Genomic DNA, 13072 nt, shown 5'->3' on the forward strand with positions numbered 1-13072 from the left:
AGTGCAAGCATTTCTATGTTCTATATTTGACTCCCACATCAAGTTGCATGGATTCATGATCATTCTAGGCTCGAGAATACGGTTCCGATCTGCGGCTTAATTCATCATCTAGGGCTCCTGGACGAACATTTAAGCCGCAGATCAGACACTGTAATCAAAAACTTAAAAGTTCGGATAAAGATTTCAGCTGGCAAGTACGAGACAGCCGGTGCAAGTCCCTTCGGGGGTTCGTCGAGACAATAATTTTGTCCTCCTTTTCCACGAGCCGCTGGCCAAGATGTTCCCTATCCATGATGGTATCCCCGAGGTCCAATATCTCGTGGAAGACAATATTTGTCCAACTCCTGTTGTCGTTCAGTGATATTGATAGTTCTCTGGTCTTTGAGCTTCATGGCGAGTGATCAGGATTTGGTGACTTGCAATACGAGGTATCGGGGTCTGGAATCTGGACACTGCCAACATGACACCAGATCAGATATCTGAATAGAGACAAACTGGTTTGACCAATCGTGAATGCATCAGCTAAAATGGAAGACAAGCCGTGGTATACTACATGAATGAATCATGCCGAGTTTCTGTGAGACTGATGCCACAAAGGATAGAAAATCTTCGTACTAAAGGAACGCTCCGAATCCAAGTATGTCTTCAACTCGAACGAGTGGGTCATACAAGACATTCCTCATACAATGGCCATCTCCTTCCAATCCATGTTGCCAACTCTTTATGATCTCTGAGTACATCGCCAGTGTTCGGGTGGACGAGGACGCTGAAACATGTAGGTTAACAAGCTAACGTGAAACACTATGAATGACACGTACTCGCAAGGCCCCCGATGGACAACAAGCCAGGAAAAGAATGCTCCAGTCTGGTGGGGATTGAATGTATCTACCTCGAACATGGCAGTAGGGTGGGGGCCTTCGAAAATAAGGGTGAGTACTATGTCGTGCTGCATCTATGGGATAAGCGGATGCGCACCGTATGGTTCATCCCAGAACTTATGTATACGTAACTATGTCGCAAGGAATGAGTAATCGACTACTGGATGATGCAAGATAAAGAGCTTACCTCTGGAAATTCCCTCCTTACACGCTCGTATAGTTCTTTCGCATACTGCGCCTGAGCAGCGACGGCGGGCATATGATAGACTAGCATCCATGGTCAAATCGAAACACCAATAACATGTAATAGACTCGCTTACTGTGGAAGTCAAACCCATTCTTAGACGGATTAAATTGCTTCGGGAATTCGTCGTAGGCAGCCGAACGGAGACCAGGTAGGTTGTAAAGAGATTTTCCGTCGGGATTGAAGGTGGTTGGAAGAGGTTCTGCACCCTCATACCCTGCTAGAAGAGATGGCCACTGACTCATGTTAGGCTTACTGTAAGGTGGGGGTTTTTGGTGTCGTTACGAGGACGATAACGACAAGAATAGAGTCAACTCGGGGAGACCTTATATTGGAGCAAACCATACGGACAATTGGAGTATACGGAGTCTGTGCGATGATTAGTTTAGTGAGGCATTTGCGCCATTAGTACTACTCAGTGGTACTGTGACCGCTGCAGTATTAATTACCGTGACGTTCGAATTAAAGTCATGTAAAGTCTTTGTAGAGCTAAGGCGTAGTCTTGCTTATCATCACATGACATATCATGTGCCCGCGTTTGGCGCACCTATCACCGTCAAAAGACCTCAACATGATTATTAATTTATGATAAGCTTACTCGGTACTTGGTGTCTGCAACTACAACAATGAAAGCTCGATTGTAGTGAGTTTTGTCCTCTCAGTTTATCAGACTTCTGAATCGGTCTAGTGAAAAGCCACCACTGAAGTATACATTGCACCTATGTAAGTCTGTCATAAAATGCGAGAAATAACCACTAAAGGATACATTACTACTAGTATGACTCGGAGGACCTGAGCCTAATATCTTTTTTTAGCAATTAAGACTAAGTTAGTATCGCAGCACCGATCGCAGCGCACCGCAGCGTCAAATCGCCGCAATGCATCCCAGATATGAGAGGTGCTGCGATTGGTGCTGCGACGAGTCTCATATAGCGCTTATTTTTCACCAGTTTTGTCTAACAAATCAGATGCCAACGCTGTCTGATGGGTGCTTATCTCTTTTATTTTCGTTCTTTAGAGCTCTCGTGCGTAGATGAGTGCATCGACGTGCAGATGCCATTCCCAATCGCTGACTCTATGGCTTGAGCAACTTGCATAGTTATGCGTCATTCAGCACTTTCTATATCCTCAAGATTATGCACTAACTACAAAAAATAATATTTTTGTCAGTCTACGTCTTCCAATCTTCCGTGTGCAAAGTTGACAAGAAGAACCACAGGGCAATCTGACACATATATCTAACATATGTAAGGACGGAACGTTTGATCCCGCGGAAACAGTTTGCGTCTACCCCCATGTGCATGCACCGCCTGAGCGCTCCTAGTCGCTCAAGCGCTTACTATTTGTGTGCGCTCGGCAGTCTCCTACTTGCATGCGTTGTTCGCTTCTCTCCGTGTCTCTACTCCTCCTTTTGCAATTGTGCTCCACCTTTTCCAATGTGTCTTGTGGGATCTAACAATACTGACCTAGTATGTTCTGTCAGTGTTTCGTGTCACCAAGAGCTTGCATCCCTTCGTCTATGCGCGATGACTGAGGCACAGCACTGTGGCTATACAGTCACAGTTCTGTCTCTCCTATTTACATCTCAAGACAGCACTGCGTCACGTCATCCAGTATCAGGCATGACACCGAGCATGACGCAGAGCATTCGAACAAAGTACTCACATACCGTGTCAATGTTTCAACAGCAAAACTGTGCGTGCGCATAGCAGAACGTGGCTGACACAAATAGCCTGTGCTGTGATTGACGAAGTGGAAGATTCTCGACCGATCGGGTTTCATTTCCACCCAGCGGCACTCAACAAACCGACCTCCATGGACTGCCCGTCGACGACGCGCCTAAGTGAGTCAGCTTCTCTTACATTGCCTCTGAGCGCCTTCGCAGTCAATTTTGAATGATTCAGCTATGGGCGGTGACAATTACCGCCTCGCAATGGCGCAGCTTTGCTTAGCCTCTTTGATTTGCTTATCTGAGTGATTGCAGCGCACAGAGCCATCTCTGGTCATTGTCATCGCGTGACTCTCTACCAAGGTGCTGTAGAAGACTCACGGAAACCTACACTTTGAGGAGTTTCAGTCACAGTTCTTTCCGACAGATTGACGCCTTTACGAAACCTATAAAGTGTATCGCAGCATGTATCTTCATTATACACCACAAGCTTCATTATGAGTATCAACCCAAATCGTTGGCTCACCAACGGACCAGTACCAAAGACAACACACCCAGCAGGATCAGCCAACACGACGGCACATGTTCAACTGTACGTGTCCTTCAATCTGCATCACTCACCTATGTAATATTGACATGCTCTCTGCGCACCCGCTCAGACCCAACCGCCTCAGGCACATCCTTCAAGTTAATTCAGGCATGCGCTACGACGTTCGCAAACCCACGCAGGAAGGGATCGCGTCATCTACATGGCAACAAATCAGCCACCTTCCAGCATTATTAGATGTGCCCACATTCAATATTCTCATCATCTCGAAGGCATTCCCTTGGTCAATCGTGATCCGTGCGCCTGCCGGGTCTGTGGTCACATGCGGCGCGATCTTTGAGGAATTGCATAAACAGCTTCAAAGGCACATCGAAGACTCGGAGTGGGGAACCGTGGCTGTTGATAAGACACGGAGGGAAGCAATCCAAAAAGCTGCAAAGTCGAGGCAAGAGAAGGACAAGGTCAATCGACTGAAGAGAGTTGATTGGCTGGGGGATACGTCAATGTTTGAGGGGCTGGAGAAGGACAAGGAATTTGAGAAGCAGAGACATTTACCCGGAAATGCGAATGTTACGGAGACATGGGTAGTGAGATTTGGGAAACGGTGATAGTTACATATGTGATCAATGTATCATCGATATCATCCACCTGTGACTCTCACGTATAATGAGAAGGAGAGGAACGGTACAATCTCGGTCTCTTGAAAAGAGCCCTATTACGACGCAGATAGCATCAGCCGCGAGCCTCCTTCAGTATCTCCTCGGTAAAGAGGGAGAAAGAGTAGCTGTAACCGTGCGTCGGCGCGTTAATGTTCCTGACTTCGGCTAAGCCCGCCCGTTACCCCCCACAAGCTCAGGTGACCTTGTTTTACTTACTACTTGGTGGAGGATCTCTCTAGTCATCTGGTATTAAGTTGGCGTCCCAATAGCTCTACCCAACCCCGTTGTAGTGATTTGGTTTGGCAGGGAGAAATAAGAGCAGGTGTCTAGATACCATACCATATATATGCATGCATGTTTTAGGGTTAGGATTATCAGCTCATACAACCTAATTGAAGGATCCATCATGATCATCAAGCTCAGCCAAATGGTAACAATACTCACAGCTTCCCCTTAAAATTCCCAGCTCAGTCATGAGAGGGTCAAAAAGGCGTGTTCGCGAAACTTGGGTTTTTCACTTCTCGGGCGAATGCAGATGGAATATTCAGTCGACGGTATTGCAACAGCCAGGAATTCGAAACTCTTAGCGGTGCGTTCTTTCTTAATGTGAGAGTAGGATAATAACGAACATGTGGTCACCAGTACATTTACAGTGCGTGCTGTCTGAACTGCTTCTTCATTCTAACCTGACGGTTCAGCATCGACGGCGACATTCTGGGTACACTTTGTCTCGATCCATTCCTATCCGCCGTTAAACTTGCTTATGTAGACCTACGATTTTGTTTTCTTACTCCACGAAGAGGTAATGCACTTGTTCCGTGATGCGCCTCGTTTTGGATGTTGATAATATTGTGTTCGAAGTGGACATTCCTACTTCGATCGCGTTGGACAAAGGTAAAAGGCCTTTATATCATTGCACGACATGTCCCATTTGTCCTTATCATCGTGGACCTATGTCGTGCGTTCCTTCCCAACTCTGCACATCCCCCCGATAACGAATTAACACACTTTGCTTCAGTGGCCTCGACCCAAAACGAGAACCCCGAGGTATGTGCAGCAGACTTCCACTGATGAGGACGCCTAGTGTATGACTTCGCTAGAAATGCCAGATATTGAATAGTATTTTCGCATGTACGTGCACAGTCCATGCTGCTTACACATCCTTACCGAGCGTTGCTCGCTCCTCTCACAGTTTTCGCAGTGATATCACTCGGTTTCTCTGAATGTATCCATCATTACCCCGTGATGTAGATGTTCTCCTGATCAGATTCACCTAGCCTTTTTTGTTCTCAGGATGTATGCACTCTGGAACAACAATAGAATCGTACTCGGGGCCATGCTGTTCGCCCTTTTTGTGAGTCACATGCGCACTCCACACCCTAGCTCATGTTTGACGGACCAGTCAGGCAATCTTCGTATCATCCATCAGCATTTTGCTTGTTGCTGGTGTTACCTCTGATGGTTTGTGCTCTCACTTTCCCCCGCCATTATGCCATTCGATATATTCACTCCACTTTCGCAGTCACGACTGACGCGATCCCAGGTATCCAAGGCTGCTCCCGGGGCCCACACGACATCCGATTATTCTTGCTTTTTATTCTCATGTTTGTGTTTCAACTGGGTGTGTAGTCGGGAACTTGGAGTACATTTCAGACTCACGCTGACCGACGCTCTCTCCAGGATTGGTCTGTCTCACAATCACGCGCGCTATACAGAGCTGGCGGTCGGCTAATGGCCCTCTGTACGCCATGCTGGTGAAGCATAACATATTCTACTATGCATGCGGTCTACGTGAGTCAGGCCTTACAAATATTTCCGTGCTCATCAACGGTGATCACTGTTTCAACAGTTTTCTCCGCCGTGAACGTTCTTCTCCCAATACTGCTTTTAGATGTGCGTAAACAAATACCTCTCGATATGATGTAATCATTGATGTTTCGCAGATGTATTCCGTATACTCCTCCTTTCAAGTGTATGTACGTCACAATTCTATTGCAAATTCCTACTGACAGCGTCTCCAAATATGCATATGCAGTTTGCAGATCTTTATTCTTGCAATCCTCGCCACGCGCATGCACCTCCACCTCTGGCATGCTGAGCGGCACGTGGACGGTTCTAAGGCCATCGTGTGGATTTCTATGTCCAACATGCCACTGTAGGCTGTGCGGCATGATGCCCTATCACGTGGCTCATTCGGCACCGTTTGTAGAATGGAACTTGATATTATTGGTCGGATTTAAAAATTGGGACGTAGTTGTATAACTCCCTCGTAGGAATCCATTTTTGTCATGTGAGTGAGATGTATTGAGACATGAACTCGTGAGAAAGCCAATCGAGGACAACGTGAACGACGACGACGATTTCTTGGTTGCTTTACTCGGTGGTTTCCTTAATTTTCTCTGGAAAAAGTCTGCGAACAGCCAGACTCATTAGCCCTGCCTGGCAAAGACCCCAAGGACATTGGCAGCCATGTAAATTAAATTGACTCCAATTGGAGTGGAGACTGAAGGAATTTGCAGGTCCTCGATTCACTGTTCTTAAGTCCAGTATACATACTAGAAATTCCACTAGTAGTATATAAGTACTGTGCACCAAATTTGCTTGCCAATGTACGAAGCCAGTTCGATTGGCCCGTCATTTATATATTGAATTTTCGGTTTGAGTACAGGGCCGTGCATCCAATTTCCTTGATCTCTGATACTCGATCATAATGCTACCAGCTTATCGTGGCCGATCATCGTGTAGACCTTGCCCGCGCTCATGGGCAAGCCGTCAACATGTAACATATAATTCGTTATTGTATGTTCTAGAAGCTGTTCATTAGCATCTGTGCTTTGTTTCCCTTTCAAACGAGGTGGTGGAGGGAGGTATTTCATAGGATATAGGTAATCCGAGGCTCTCAACCTTCGCGGCCCTGTTCCAAGCTCGCCGTTTAGACAATAACTAATTTTTGCATATGTTGTCTGAGTGACGCATTAAAGAGAATCTGCGTGATAATCACCCAGACACAAAGGCTGGTGAATGTCTCAAGCGTGCGCATCGGAGTGCGAAAATGCTGTCGAGTGCTTTGATAGGTAGCTAGATAAAGATAAAATATATCATCTGTACAAATTCGATGGCTACTCCAGCGGGGTAGCACAACAGATGTCGCAGTTTAGGCTAGGTCCCAGACGGGTCCCCAGCTTGCCTCACAGCTAGCGAAAGCATCAGGATCTTGGCAATCATATATGCATGTACTAGCAAGGGCTGCATTTGTCCCGCCGGCGGCGGCAAGGATGGTGAGGTAGTAGGTGAATCTTCATGGTGCCTAATAGCCCATACTTTGTGTCAGTGATGACTGCTAGTGCCGGAAAAAAAAACACCAACCGTCAGAGTTTGGTTTTGTGTGGTGTACGCAAGGGTGCTAATAGCGGCACGTCCAGGAAGAGCTAAATGTGAAAATAGATATCATGTCCAAGTTGTCCAAGTCTTTTGAGTCTCAGGATTGCTCATTGTAGACGAGGTAACCGTCTGTGAGGATCCAAGCTCAAGCTCGGGAGTTGCCACATTCAATTTATATGAACTATGCAGTAGATCCAGTTCTAAAGGTAAGCATATGTGGCAGAACTGCGTCAGGGACAACGAACACGTCGCTGATAGGAACTAGACGAAACGTATACGCGGGGTATTTCAAGTTTGCCCATTTAAGCAGCCGGGATGAGATTGAGGCCTGGGAGCACAGCTCCGTCGCATTCCGTTAAGACCGCTTATAGTACTATGTCCTCTTGAGTCACGGTGAGTAGCTACTTCAATTCCGATAAGGACTTACCTCGGTCGCATTTTTTGTAATCCTGGCACCCTCTACCAGTGATGCCCTCCCGAACCGCCCTAGCAAGAGTCAAGGCGGTGCAGTCATGACTCAGAAATCTTTCCTTCTAGCCTTAGGCTTGTCCTCGATAATACCGTACCGTTTTAAAATGCTGACAGTCACATCGCCCTGCTTTCGATATCAACAGGAAAGACCTTATATGGGTGGCAGATCGTCCCAAAGAATCCAACAATTAGGCGCGAGTGTCGTTGGTCGGACATTACACGAACGTTTAAACTCCAGGTAACTCCGAGATGGAGTGCCTGGCGCTGTTGTCACTGAGAAGGGGTTATTATCCAATGACTTACAGACTACATTTGGATGCCAGCCCACTCTATACTCGACGAGCAATTCCGTCGAATCGGGCGCGTCTTGTATGCGCGAAATTGGTCGACTAGCTCGAAAACCGGTATGACAATATGTATCTTCAAGTGCGAAAAGCACGTATCACTGTGTCCTTTTCCATATTGTCGCGTTTTCCCATCACCAGATACCTATATGCGGCCATTGCGACGGCAATCCTGTGCGATTCACATCAGAGACACCACGGATGCCGTCCTTCAGCAGGAAGGAAACCAAGATCGTCACGGGGAGCCCTCATCGAGCCATCAGCAAAACTACAAGTCCCTTAAAATTATGTAAATGCCATTAATATTGGGAAGAGTTCCATGACTGTTGGAGGCGAAGAAGCGGTTGGCAACTTAAGAGAACCCGTTCAAAGACTCAAATTCAAACTTGATGAACTCGTACACATTGAAGATGCTACTACTGCAGCCCACGACCGTGACCAATAGTGAAAATGTCCAGGTCTAAATTGTACTATCAAGTTTCAAGGACCTCGCACAGAAACTATTCGCGCAGCAGCAAATATTTTTCACCAGATATGGAGGGCCCATATAAAGGCACATGCTGTCCGGAGATGGATGAATGTCCTAAGAAACGAAGCTGCAATTCTATTCCTTATGTTTTCGTGCTGCAGTGCTTGTTGACGATCATTCATTATATACATATCTACGACACCCTCGGCCGCCAGCGCTTGACCTACTAGCTTTCGACCAGGAATATTCGCCGAAGCTGCAGGTCTACTGCTGTAGTAAACTTCGGCTGGAATAATACCCTCGACGACAATTGCCCTCATGCTATCACTAACTCACAAAGCAGCCAATATTAGCATCTTCGACCAAGTTTCCAGAAATCTAGCTAGCATAGGTTGCATACCCTTGTCAGACTACCTATACAGCTCCCCATCCGTCCCAGCACCACCAGCACCAGCACCGGAAACCCAGTTTACTCCCAAAAATGCTCCCACCCAACACCCACAGCCCCCCACGCCAACCATAACCAAGACCTCAGTTGACACCGTCTCAGCAAACGCTATCAGCCGTTTACATCAAACATCTCAACGCACATTTGGATCCATCGAGCCACTCAAGTTCGAATTCATTGAGGAAGCTGGCCAGCGCAGTGTGTATCCATTCTTACGTCAAATCATCATCCCTCATAATAACTCCACAGGCAAGAAATGCATATTGACAATATCTCGTCCCAACGGAAGCACTCGTTCTTATGCAACCGATCCCGTCTATTCTCGCAAATCCGATGCAAAATCTGCTGCAGCCACTCTTGCGATCGAGATGGGCGCACTGGATTTCATCACTCATGGAGATCCTGAAGAGCTCAAACTTAAACGTGGACTCGTCCTTGCTTCCATCAATAGCTCACAAAACCAGGAGCGTACACAGGCAGAGATCGGATCAACCGAGCATCCAGACGGCAATAATGCGATTGAGCAAATCGAGACCTGTTGCGCAGAATGGCGGGGCGGATCCATAGCACCGCATTGGGTGGCATTGCTAGAGCCCAAAGTCGGTCACAGTAGGTATCAAATCTCGGATGTCCGGACCCTGTTGAACTAAGAACCTTGCAGCTCAAGGATGTGCCCTTAGAATCGAGCTTTCACTACACGTAATCAAGATTTACGCATCCGATACCATATACAACACGTACAACGAAGCAAAGGCCGCATGTGCTGAAGCTGCACTTCGTGAGGGCGTTCTCGACTTTATCAAGCACGGAAACGGCCAACTACGCCCCGCATCCCCCCAACTATACTCAACCCCCAGTTCCTCCGACATCAATGGCGTCTCAGCCAATAAACAGCCTCCATCGACTCTCCAGGCATTCTACGAATCCCTCCCCCGCCCATTTCCCGAATCGTTCGAAAGCAAAGACGCCAACGAGTTGGGTGCACCTGGATACATGAACACCCTCGTACAAAATGCAAGAGGCGGAAAGTTGACCACCACATTTATTTTCACATCGGACGGAACTCCAGGACGTACGTATTCCTCTCTAGCATCATAACACACGCCACGCTCACGATAATTATTTACTCTATTTAGTCCACGGCTGTTTCCTCCGCTTAGATAGACCCACAGAATATAGAGCATACCTCGTCGATCCCAGGTTCCCAAAACGCGCAGATGCAAAAGCGGCCGTATGCCTCCAGGCGTTGTCTCACGGTGCTGGAGATTACATGCGCGCAATAGGAAAGGCTGTTGAGGCGAGAGTTACGCCTTTGATGAAAACATGGGTGAACGATCAGGTATACCCTGTCCTCTTATCCGAGTATAATAAACTCAGGAATCGGCATCCTAATTTTACTTATGAGAAAGAAAAAGATGGTCCGTTTCGTCTTCATCTCACCATGTCGCGTCGCATGCTTATTGCATATAGCCTTTGGATGCACAATGACGCTCCACCTCGCTGCCGATCCTACGCCCGACCAAACACGAATTTGGACTGTGTCGAATGACTACCGCAACAAGGCAGACGCTAAAGTAGCTGTCATTTGCACTGCGATCGAACAAGGTGCGATGGAGTTCATCCGGTTTCGAGGCAAGCCTCTTCCTTCCGGCTACACCACCCTGTATTCTCTGCAGACCTTCGGCCCTGAATCGTCTCAGAAATCTAACGGGAAGCGAAAGATGGTCGAGGATGCGCACTCGCAGAGTGAACATGAAAAACCTACAAAACGACAGAAGAAAGCAAAGCTTGAGGACGCTGCAACCAAACACGGTAACAAGAAAGAGAAAGGCAGCACCCACACCCATGGCATTCCCGAGCCTGGCATCATCCGTGCTGGGCAAACTTCCCGAAAAGGGTACGTTTCAGCACCATATCAGCCAGGACTTGGGGGTGAGAGTGGTTCTGGGACTGTGCACCCTCTACCGCAGGTGTCCTTGAATCATATTCCACCCGTTATACCTGATCAACGGTTTATTCCTCACGCGTATTCCTCTGTGCAAGGTGGGTATAAGTATCCGCTTTCGGCGCAGTCTTTCGCTGGAGCTTCGGGCTCGGGTACTGGTTTTGGAGGTGGTGGGTTTACGAATGCGAGTGGGGAACGCTTAGATGATTTATCTGAACCAGAACCTGGAGAGGTTGTTTAATTTCGTTGGATTGAACGGAGTTTGAGATGGCTCGTAGTGCTACTTTTGAATCAAGTCTTCAAATTCGCGATTAGAGCTATGGGCGCACCAATCATTTTCGATAAGAACTGTTCTCATGCACAAGGTAATTGACGTATGGCGCTTACGTACAGTACCACTAGTATTTCACCTTCATCACAAGCCACTGATCGTTACGTAACTTATCGTATGCCCGCATCTTTGTCGTACACTCAGCGTTGTTCTCCTCACTCGCTGAGGTACGTTTTTACATTATTTCACACTCGGTTTTGTGCTTATTTGAGCCTAGGGAAATTTCCTAGTCTACACTAGGAATGTTACTTGTCGAACTCATCAACTATGAGTCTCTCGATCATGCCATTAAAAGGCTGAATTTGCGAGAGAACGTTGGGCGTGTTATGGCACGGATGTGGTAGTGGGTGCGGTGGCGGGTGAGTTTTAACATACTGTGCATATTGTATGAGACATTGACATCCAACTCCAGAGCACCACTTCACAATGGCCTGTCTCTCTTGATAGGCACCACGCTAGCCACAATGTATTATATATGGCCCAGGTCTCAGATGCGGCAGGGAGCCTTCGAAGGGGTTCGCGCATGTCGTTGTTGGTTTTTCCCCAACGTTATACACGAGCCCCTTTAGAGGTACTACAATCCTTTGGACCAGTTCCAAGAGATCGTAATACTATTACCAGGCCAGCGATAAGGGCCAGTCAGTGAAGTTTATCTATGAAGCAGTCGAAAAGCAGAGTGACAAGGTATCGTATATGAATGTACTATCATTTGTATTTGTTTTCCACCGATACTACCTAACAAGGCCGACTCGGTGGGCTCCTTGGCCACTCATCGTATCATGTGCCCTGCAGGATTAATCTACTATTTGGGTTCTCGAATGCCTATGTACGTGTGCAATATGTGCATTGATTACCCATTCAATTGACACTGGTTGCGATGTAGTTGTCTTCGCTCAGTTCCCTGTGGTCTTGGGGAGTCCTAGTGTAACTCTTGACTCTCTGCATGACAAACCAAGTGGAGGAAATCGAGCGACCTTGTAGAGCCATCTCTCTGGCCATTATCATCATTCCACCTGCCTTCATATGAGATTCAAGCAGCAGGGCGTCCTGTCTGCCTTGATGAGTCTATCGAGCTGGGCTAGTCCTCCATCCCTCCGGCCATTCTGATCGATCCGGGTTTCTCAGCGCTCTTGCCTCGTGCCTTTATGTCAGATTCAGCTGCAGAGCATTCTGTCCGACCTTGATGAGGCATTTTGGTTGTGTCTGCAAGGCCCGGTCAACTTACCTCTACAATCAGTGTTACTCTGGTAATCCCGCAGAAGATATTCGGCTTAGGTAATACGCGGGATGCCAGGTTGTGTAGTACTGCTCATAACGATGCCAGTATGATTACTGGTACAGTCATCACAGGTGGAGCTGCAAATTTTGGAAGGCAACCGTCGGCAAGTCTTTCGATGTTTAGCTGCGCACCGTTTTCATTGACAATTTATCCAGGCATATCGGCACCGTACTGTGTGAAACATAGTCTGTGTCTGCTAGCTGTCTGGAAACTCACGAGATGTCGAGCCAGTGGGCCCACATTCGGAAGTTACTCGAGGATGACTCGTATCGAGCTTGATAAGAGCGATGTATCAGTTCGACCTCTTCGACACTACCACTTCCTGTTCAATGGGCTCTCCGAAAATGACGTCGTGGAAACCTTATTGTCCTGGAAATTGCAAGATTTAAGGGCCCACGGATTATTCT

At 47.3% G+C, this 13072-nt stretch overlaps 6 protein-coding genes across 6 annotated transcripts; 5 read left to right on the forward strand and 1 right to left on the reverse strand.

The window, feature by feature from the left end:
* Positions 1 to 453: 453 nt before the first annotated feature.
* Positions 454 to 1630, reverse strand: BJ212DRAFT_645908 (DOPA-like domain-containing protein). Its single transcript, XM_041343739.1, has 5 exons — positions 1199 to 1630; positions 1066 to 1145; positions 976 to 1009; positions 819 to 915; positions 454 to 766 (listed from the first exon to the last, which is right to left on the reverse strand). Exons 1-5 carry the CDS (start codon positions 1365 to 1367, stop codon positions 664 to 666), a joined length of 483 nt encoding a protein of 160 aa, XP_041188791.1. The 5' UTR covers positions 1368 to 1630; the 3' UTR covers positions 454 to 663.
* Positions 1631 to 2340: 710 nt separating this feature from the next.
* BJ212DRAFT_645905 (uncharacterized protein) lies at positions 2341 to 3102 on the forward strand. Its single transcript, XM_041343738.1, has one exon. The coding sequence runs from the start codon at positions 2418 to 2420 to the stop codon at positions 2829 to 2831; it is 414 nt and encodes a 137-aa protein (XP_041188792.1). The 5' UTR covers positions 2341 to 2417; the 3' UTR covers positions 2832 to 3102.
* A 161-nt stretch (positions 3103 to 3263) lies between these two features.
* Positions 3264 to 4345, forward strand: BJ212DRAFT_1382660 (uncharacterized protein). Its single transcript, XM_041336709.1, has one exon. It carries the CDS (start codon positions 3374 to 3376, stop codon positions 3944 to 3946), a length of 573 nt encoding a protein of 190 aa, XP_041188793.1. The 5' UTR covers positions 3264 to 3373; the 3' UTR covers positions 3947 to 4345.
* Positions 4346 to 4374: 29 nt separating this feature from the next.
* BJ212DRAFT_645957 (uncharacterized protein) lies at positions 4375 to 5212 on the forward strand. The gene is made up of 7 exons (XM_041343740.1): positions 4375 to 4586; positions 4640 to 4649; positions 4696 to 4715; positions 4767 to 4799; positions 4859 to 4955; positions 5016 to 5128; positions 5190 to 5212. Exons 1-6 carry the CDS (start codon positions 4527 to 4529, stop codon positions 5066 to 5068), a joined length of 273 nt encoding a protein of 90 aa, XP_041188794.1. The 5' UTR covers positions 4375 to 4526; the 3' UTR covers positions 5069 to 5128; positions 5190 to 5212.
* A 79-nt stretch (positions 5213 to 5291) lies between these two features.
* BJ212DRAFT_1484945 (uncharacterized protein) lies at positions 5292 to 6156 on the forward strand (the record flags this gene model as incomplete). The annotated part of the gene is made up of 7 exons (XM_041340896.1): positions 5292 to 5351; positions 5404 to 5458; positions 5520 to 5618; positions 5678 to 5788; positions 5847 to 5890; positions 5941 to 5969; positions 6033 to 6156. The coding sequence occupies 7 exons, from the start codon at positions 5292 to 5294 to the stop codon at positions 6154 to 6156; spliced, it is 522 nt and encodes a 173-aa protein (XP_041188795.1).
* A 2470-nt stretch (positions 6157 to 8626) lies between these two features.
* Positions 8627 to 11478, forward strand: BJ212DRAFT_1590062 (uncharacterized protein). The gene is made up of 5 exons (XM_041342480.1): positions 8627 to 9308; positions 9360 to 9719; positions 9772 to 10182; positions 10247 to 10528; positions 10581 to 11478. The coding sequence occupies exons 1-5, from the start codon at positions 8981 to 8983 to the stop codon at positions 11294 to 11296; spliced, it is 2097 nt and encodes a 698-aa protein (XP_041188796.1). The 5' UTR covers positions 8627 to 8980; the 3' UTR covers positions 11297 to 11478.
* Positions 11479 to 13072: the final 1594 nt, after the last annotated feature.

The sequence above is a fragment of the Suillus subaureus genome, assembly GCF_016647635.1.
Source record: "Suillus subaureus strain MN1 chromosome Unknown BJ212scaffold_37, whole genome shotgun sequence".
Taxonomy (NCBI): domain Eukaryota; kingdom Fungi; phylum Basidiomycota; class Agaricomycetes; order Boletales; family Suillaceae; genus Suillus; species Suillus subaureus.

Bases quoted from the DNA above. Each gene is read 5' to 3' on its own strand.
- BJ212DRAFT_645908 (XM_041343739.1), bottom strand. From the start codon at position 1,367: ATGAGTCAGTGGCCATCTCTTCTAGCAGGGTATGAGGGTGCAGAACCT. The intron at 1,146-1,198 runs GTAAGCGAGTCT...CATGGATGCTAG, and splicing joins GAATGGGTTTGACTTCCACA to TCTATCATATGCCCGCCGTC. The intron at 767-818 runs GTACGTGTCATT...TACATGTTTCAG, and splicing joins GTCCATCGGGGGCCTTGCGA to CGTCCTCGTCCACCCGAACA.
- BJ212DRAFT_645905 (XM_041343738.1), top strand. From the start codon at position 2,418: ATGTGCATGCACCGCCTGAGCGCTCCTAGTCGCTCAAGCGCTTACTAT.
- BJ212DRAFT_1382660 (XM_041336709.1), top strand. From the start codon at position 3,374: ATGTTCAACTGTACGTGTCCTTCAATCTGCATCACTCACCTATGTAAT.
- BJ212DRAFT_645957 (XM_041343740.1), top strand. From the start codon at position 4,527: ATGCAGATGGAATATTCAGTCGACGGTATTGCAACAGCCAGGAATTCG. The intron at 4,800-4,858 runs GTAATGCACTTG...TTGTGTTCGAAG, and splicing joins TTTTCTTACTCCACGAAGAG to TGGACATTCCTACTTCGATC. The intron at 4,956-5,015 runs GTGCGTTCCTTC...ACTTTGCTTCAG, and splicing joins TATCATCGTGGACCTATGTC to TGGCCTCGACCCAAAACGAG.
- BJ212DRAFT_1590062 (XM_041342480.1), top strand. From the start codon at position 8,981: ATGCTATCACTAACTCACAAAGCAGCCAATATTAGCATCTTCGACCAA. The intron at 10,183-10,246 runs GTACGTATTCCT...TACTCTATTTAG, and splicing joins ATCGGACGGAACTCCAGGAC to TCCACGGCTGTTTCCTCCGC. The intron at 10,529-10,580 runs GTCCGTTTCGTC...TATTGCATATAG, and splicing joins TTATGAGAAAGAAAAAGATG to CCTTTGGATGCACAATGACG.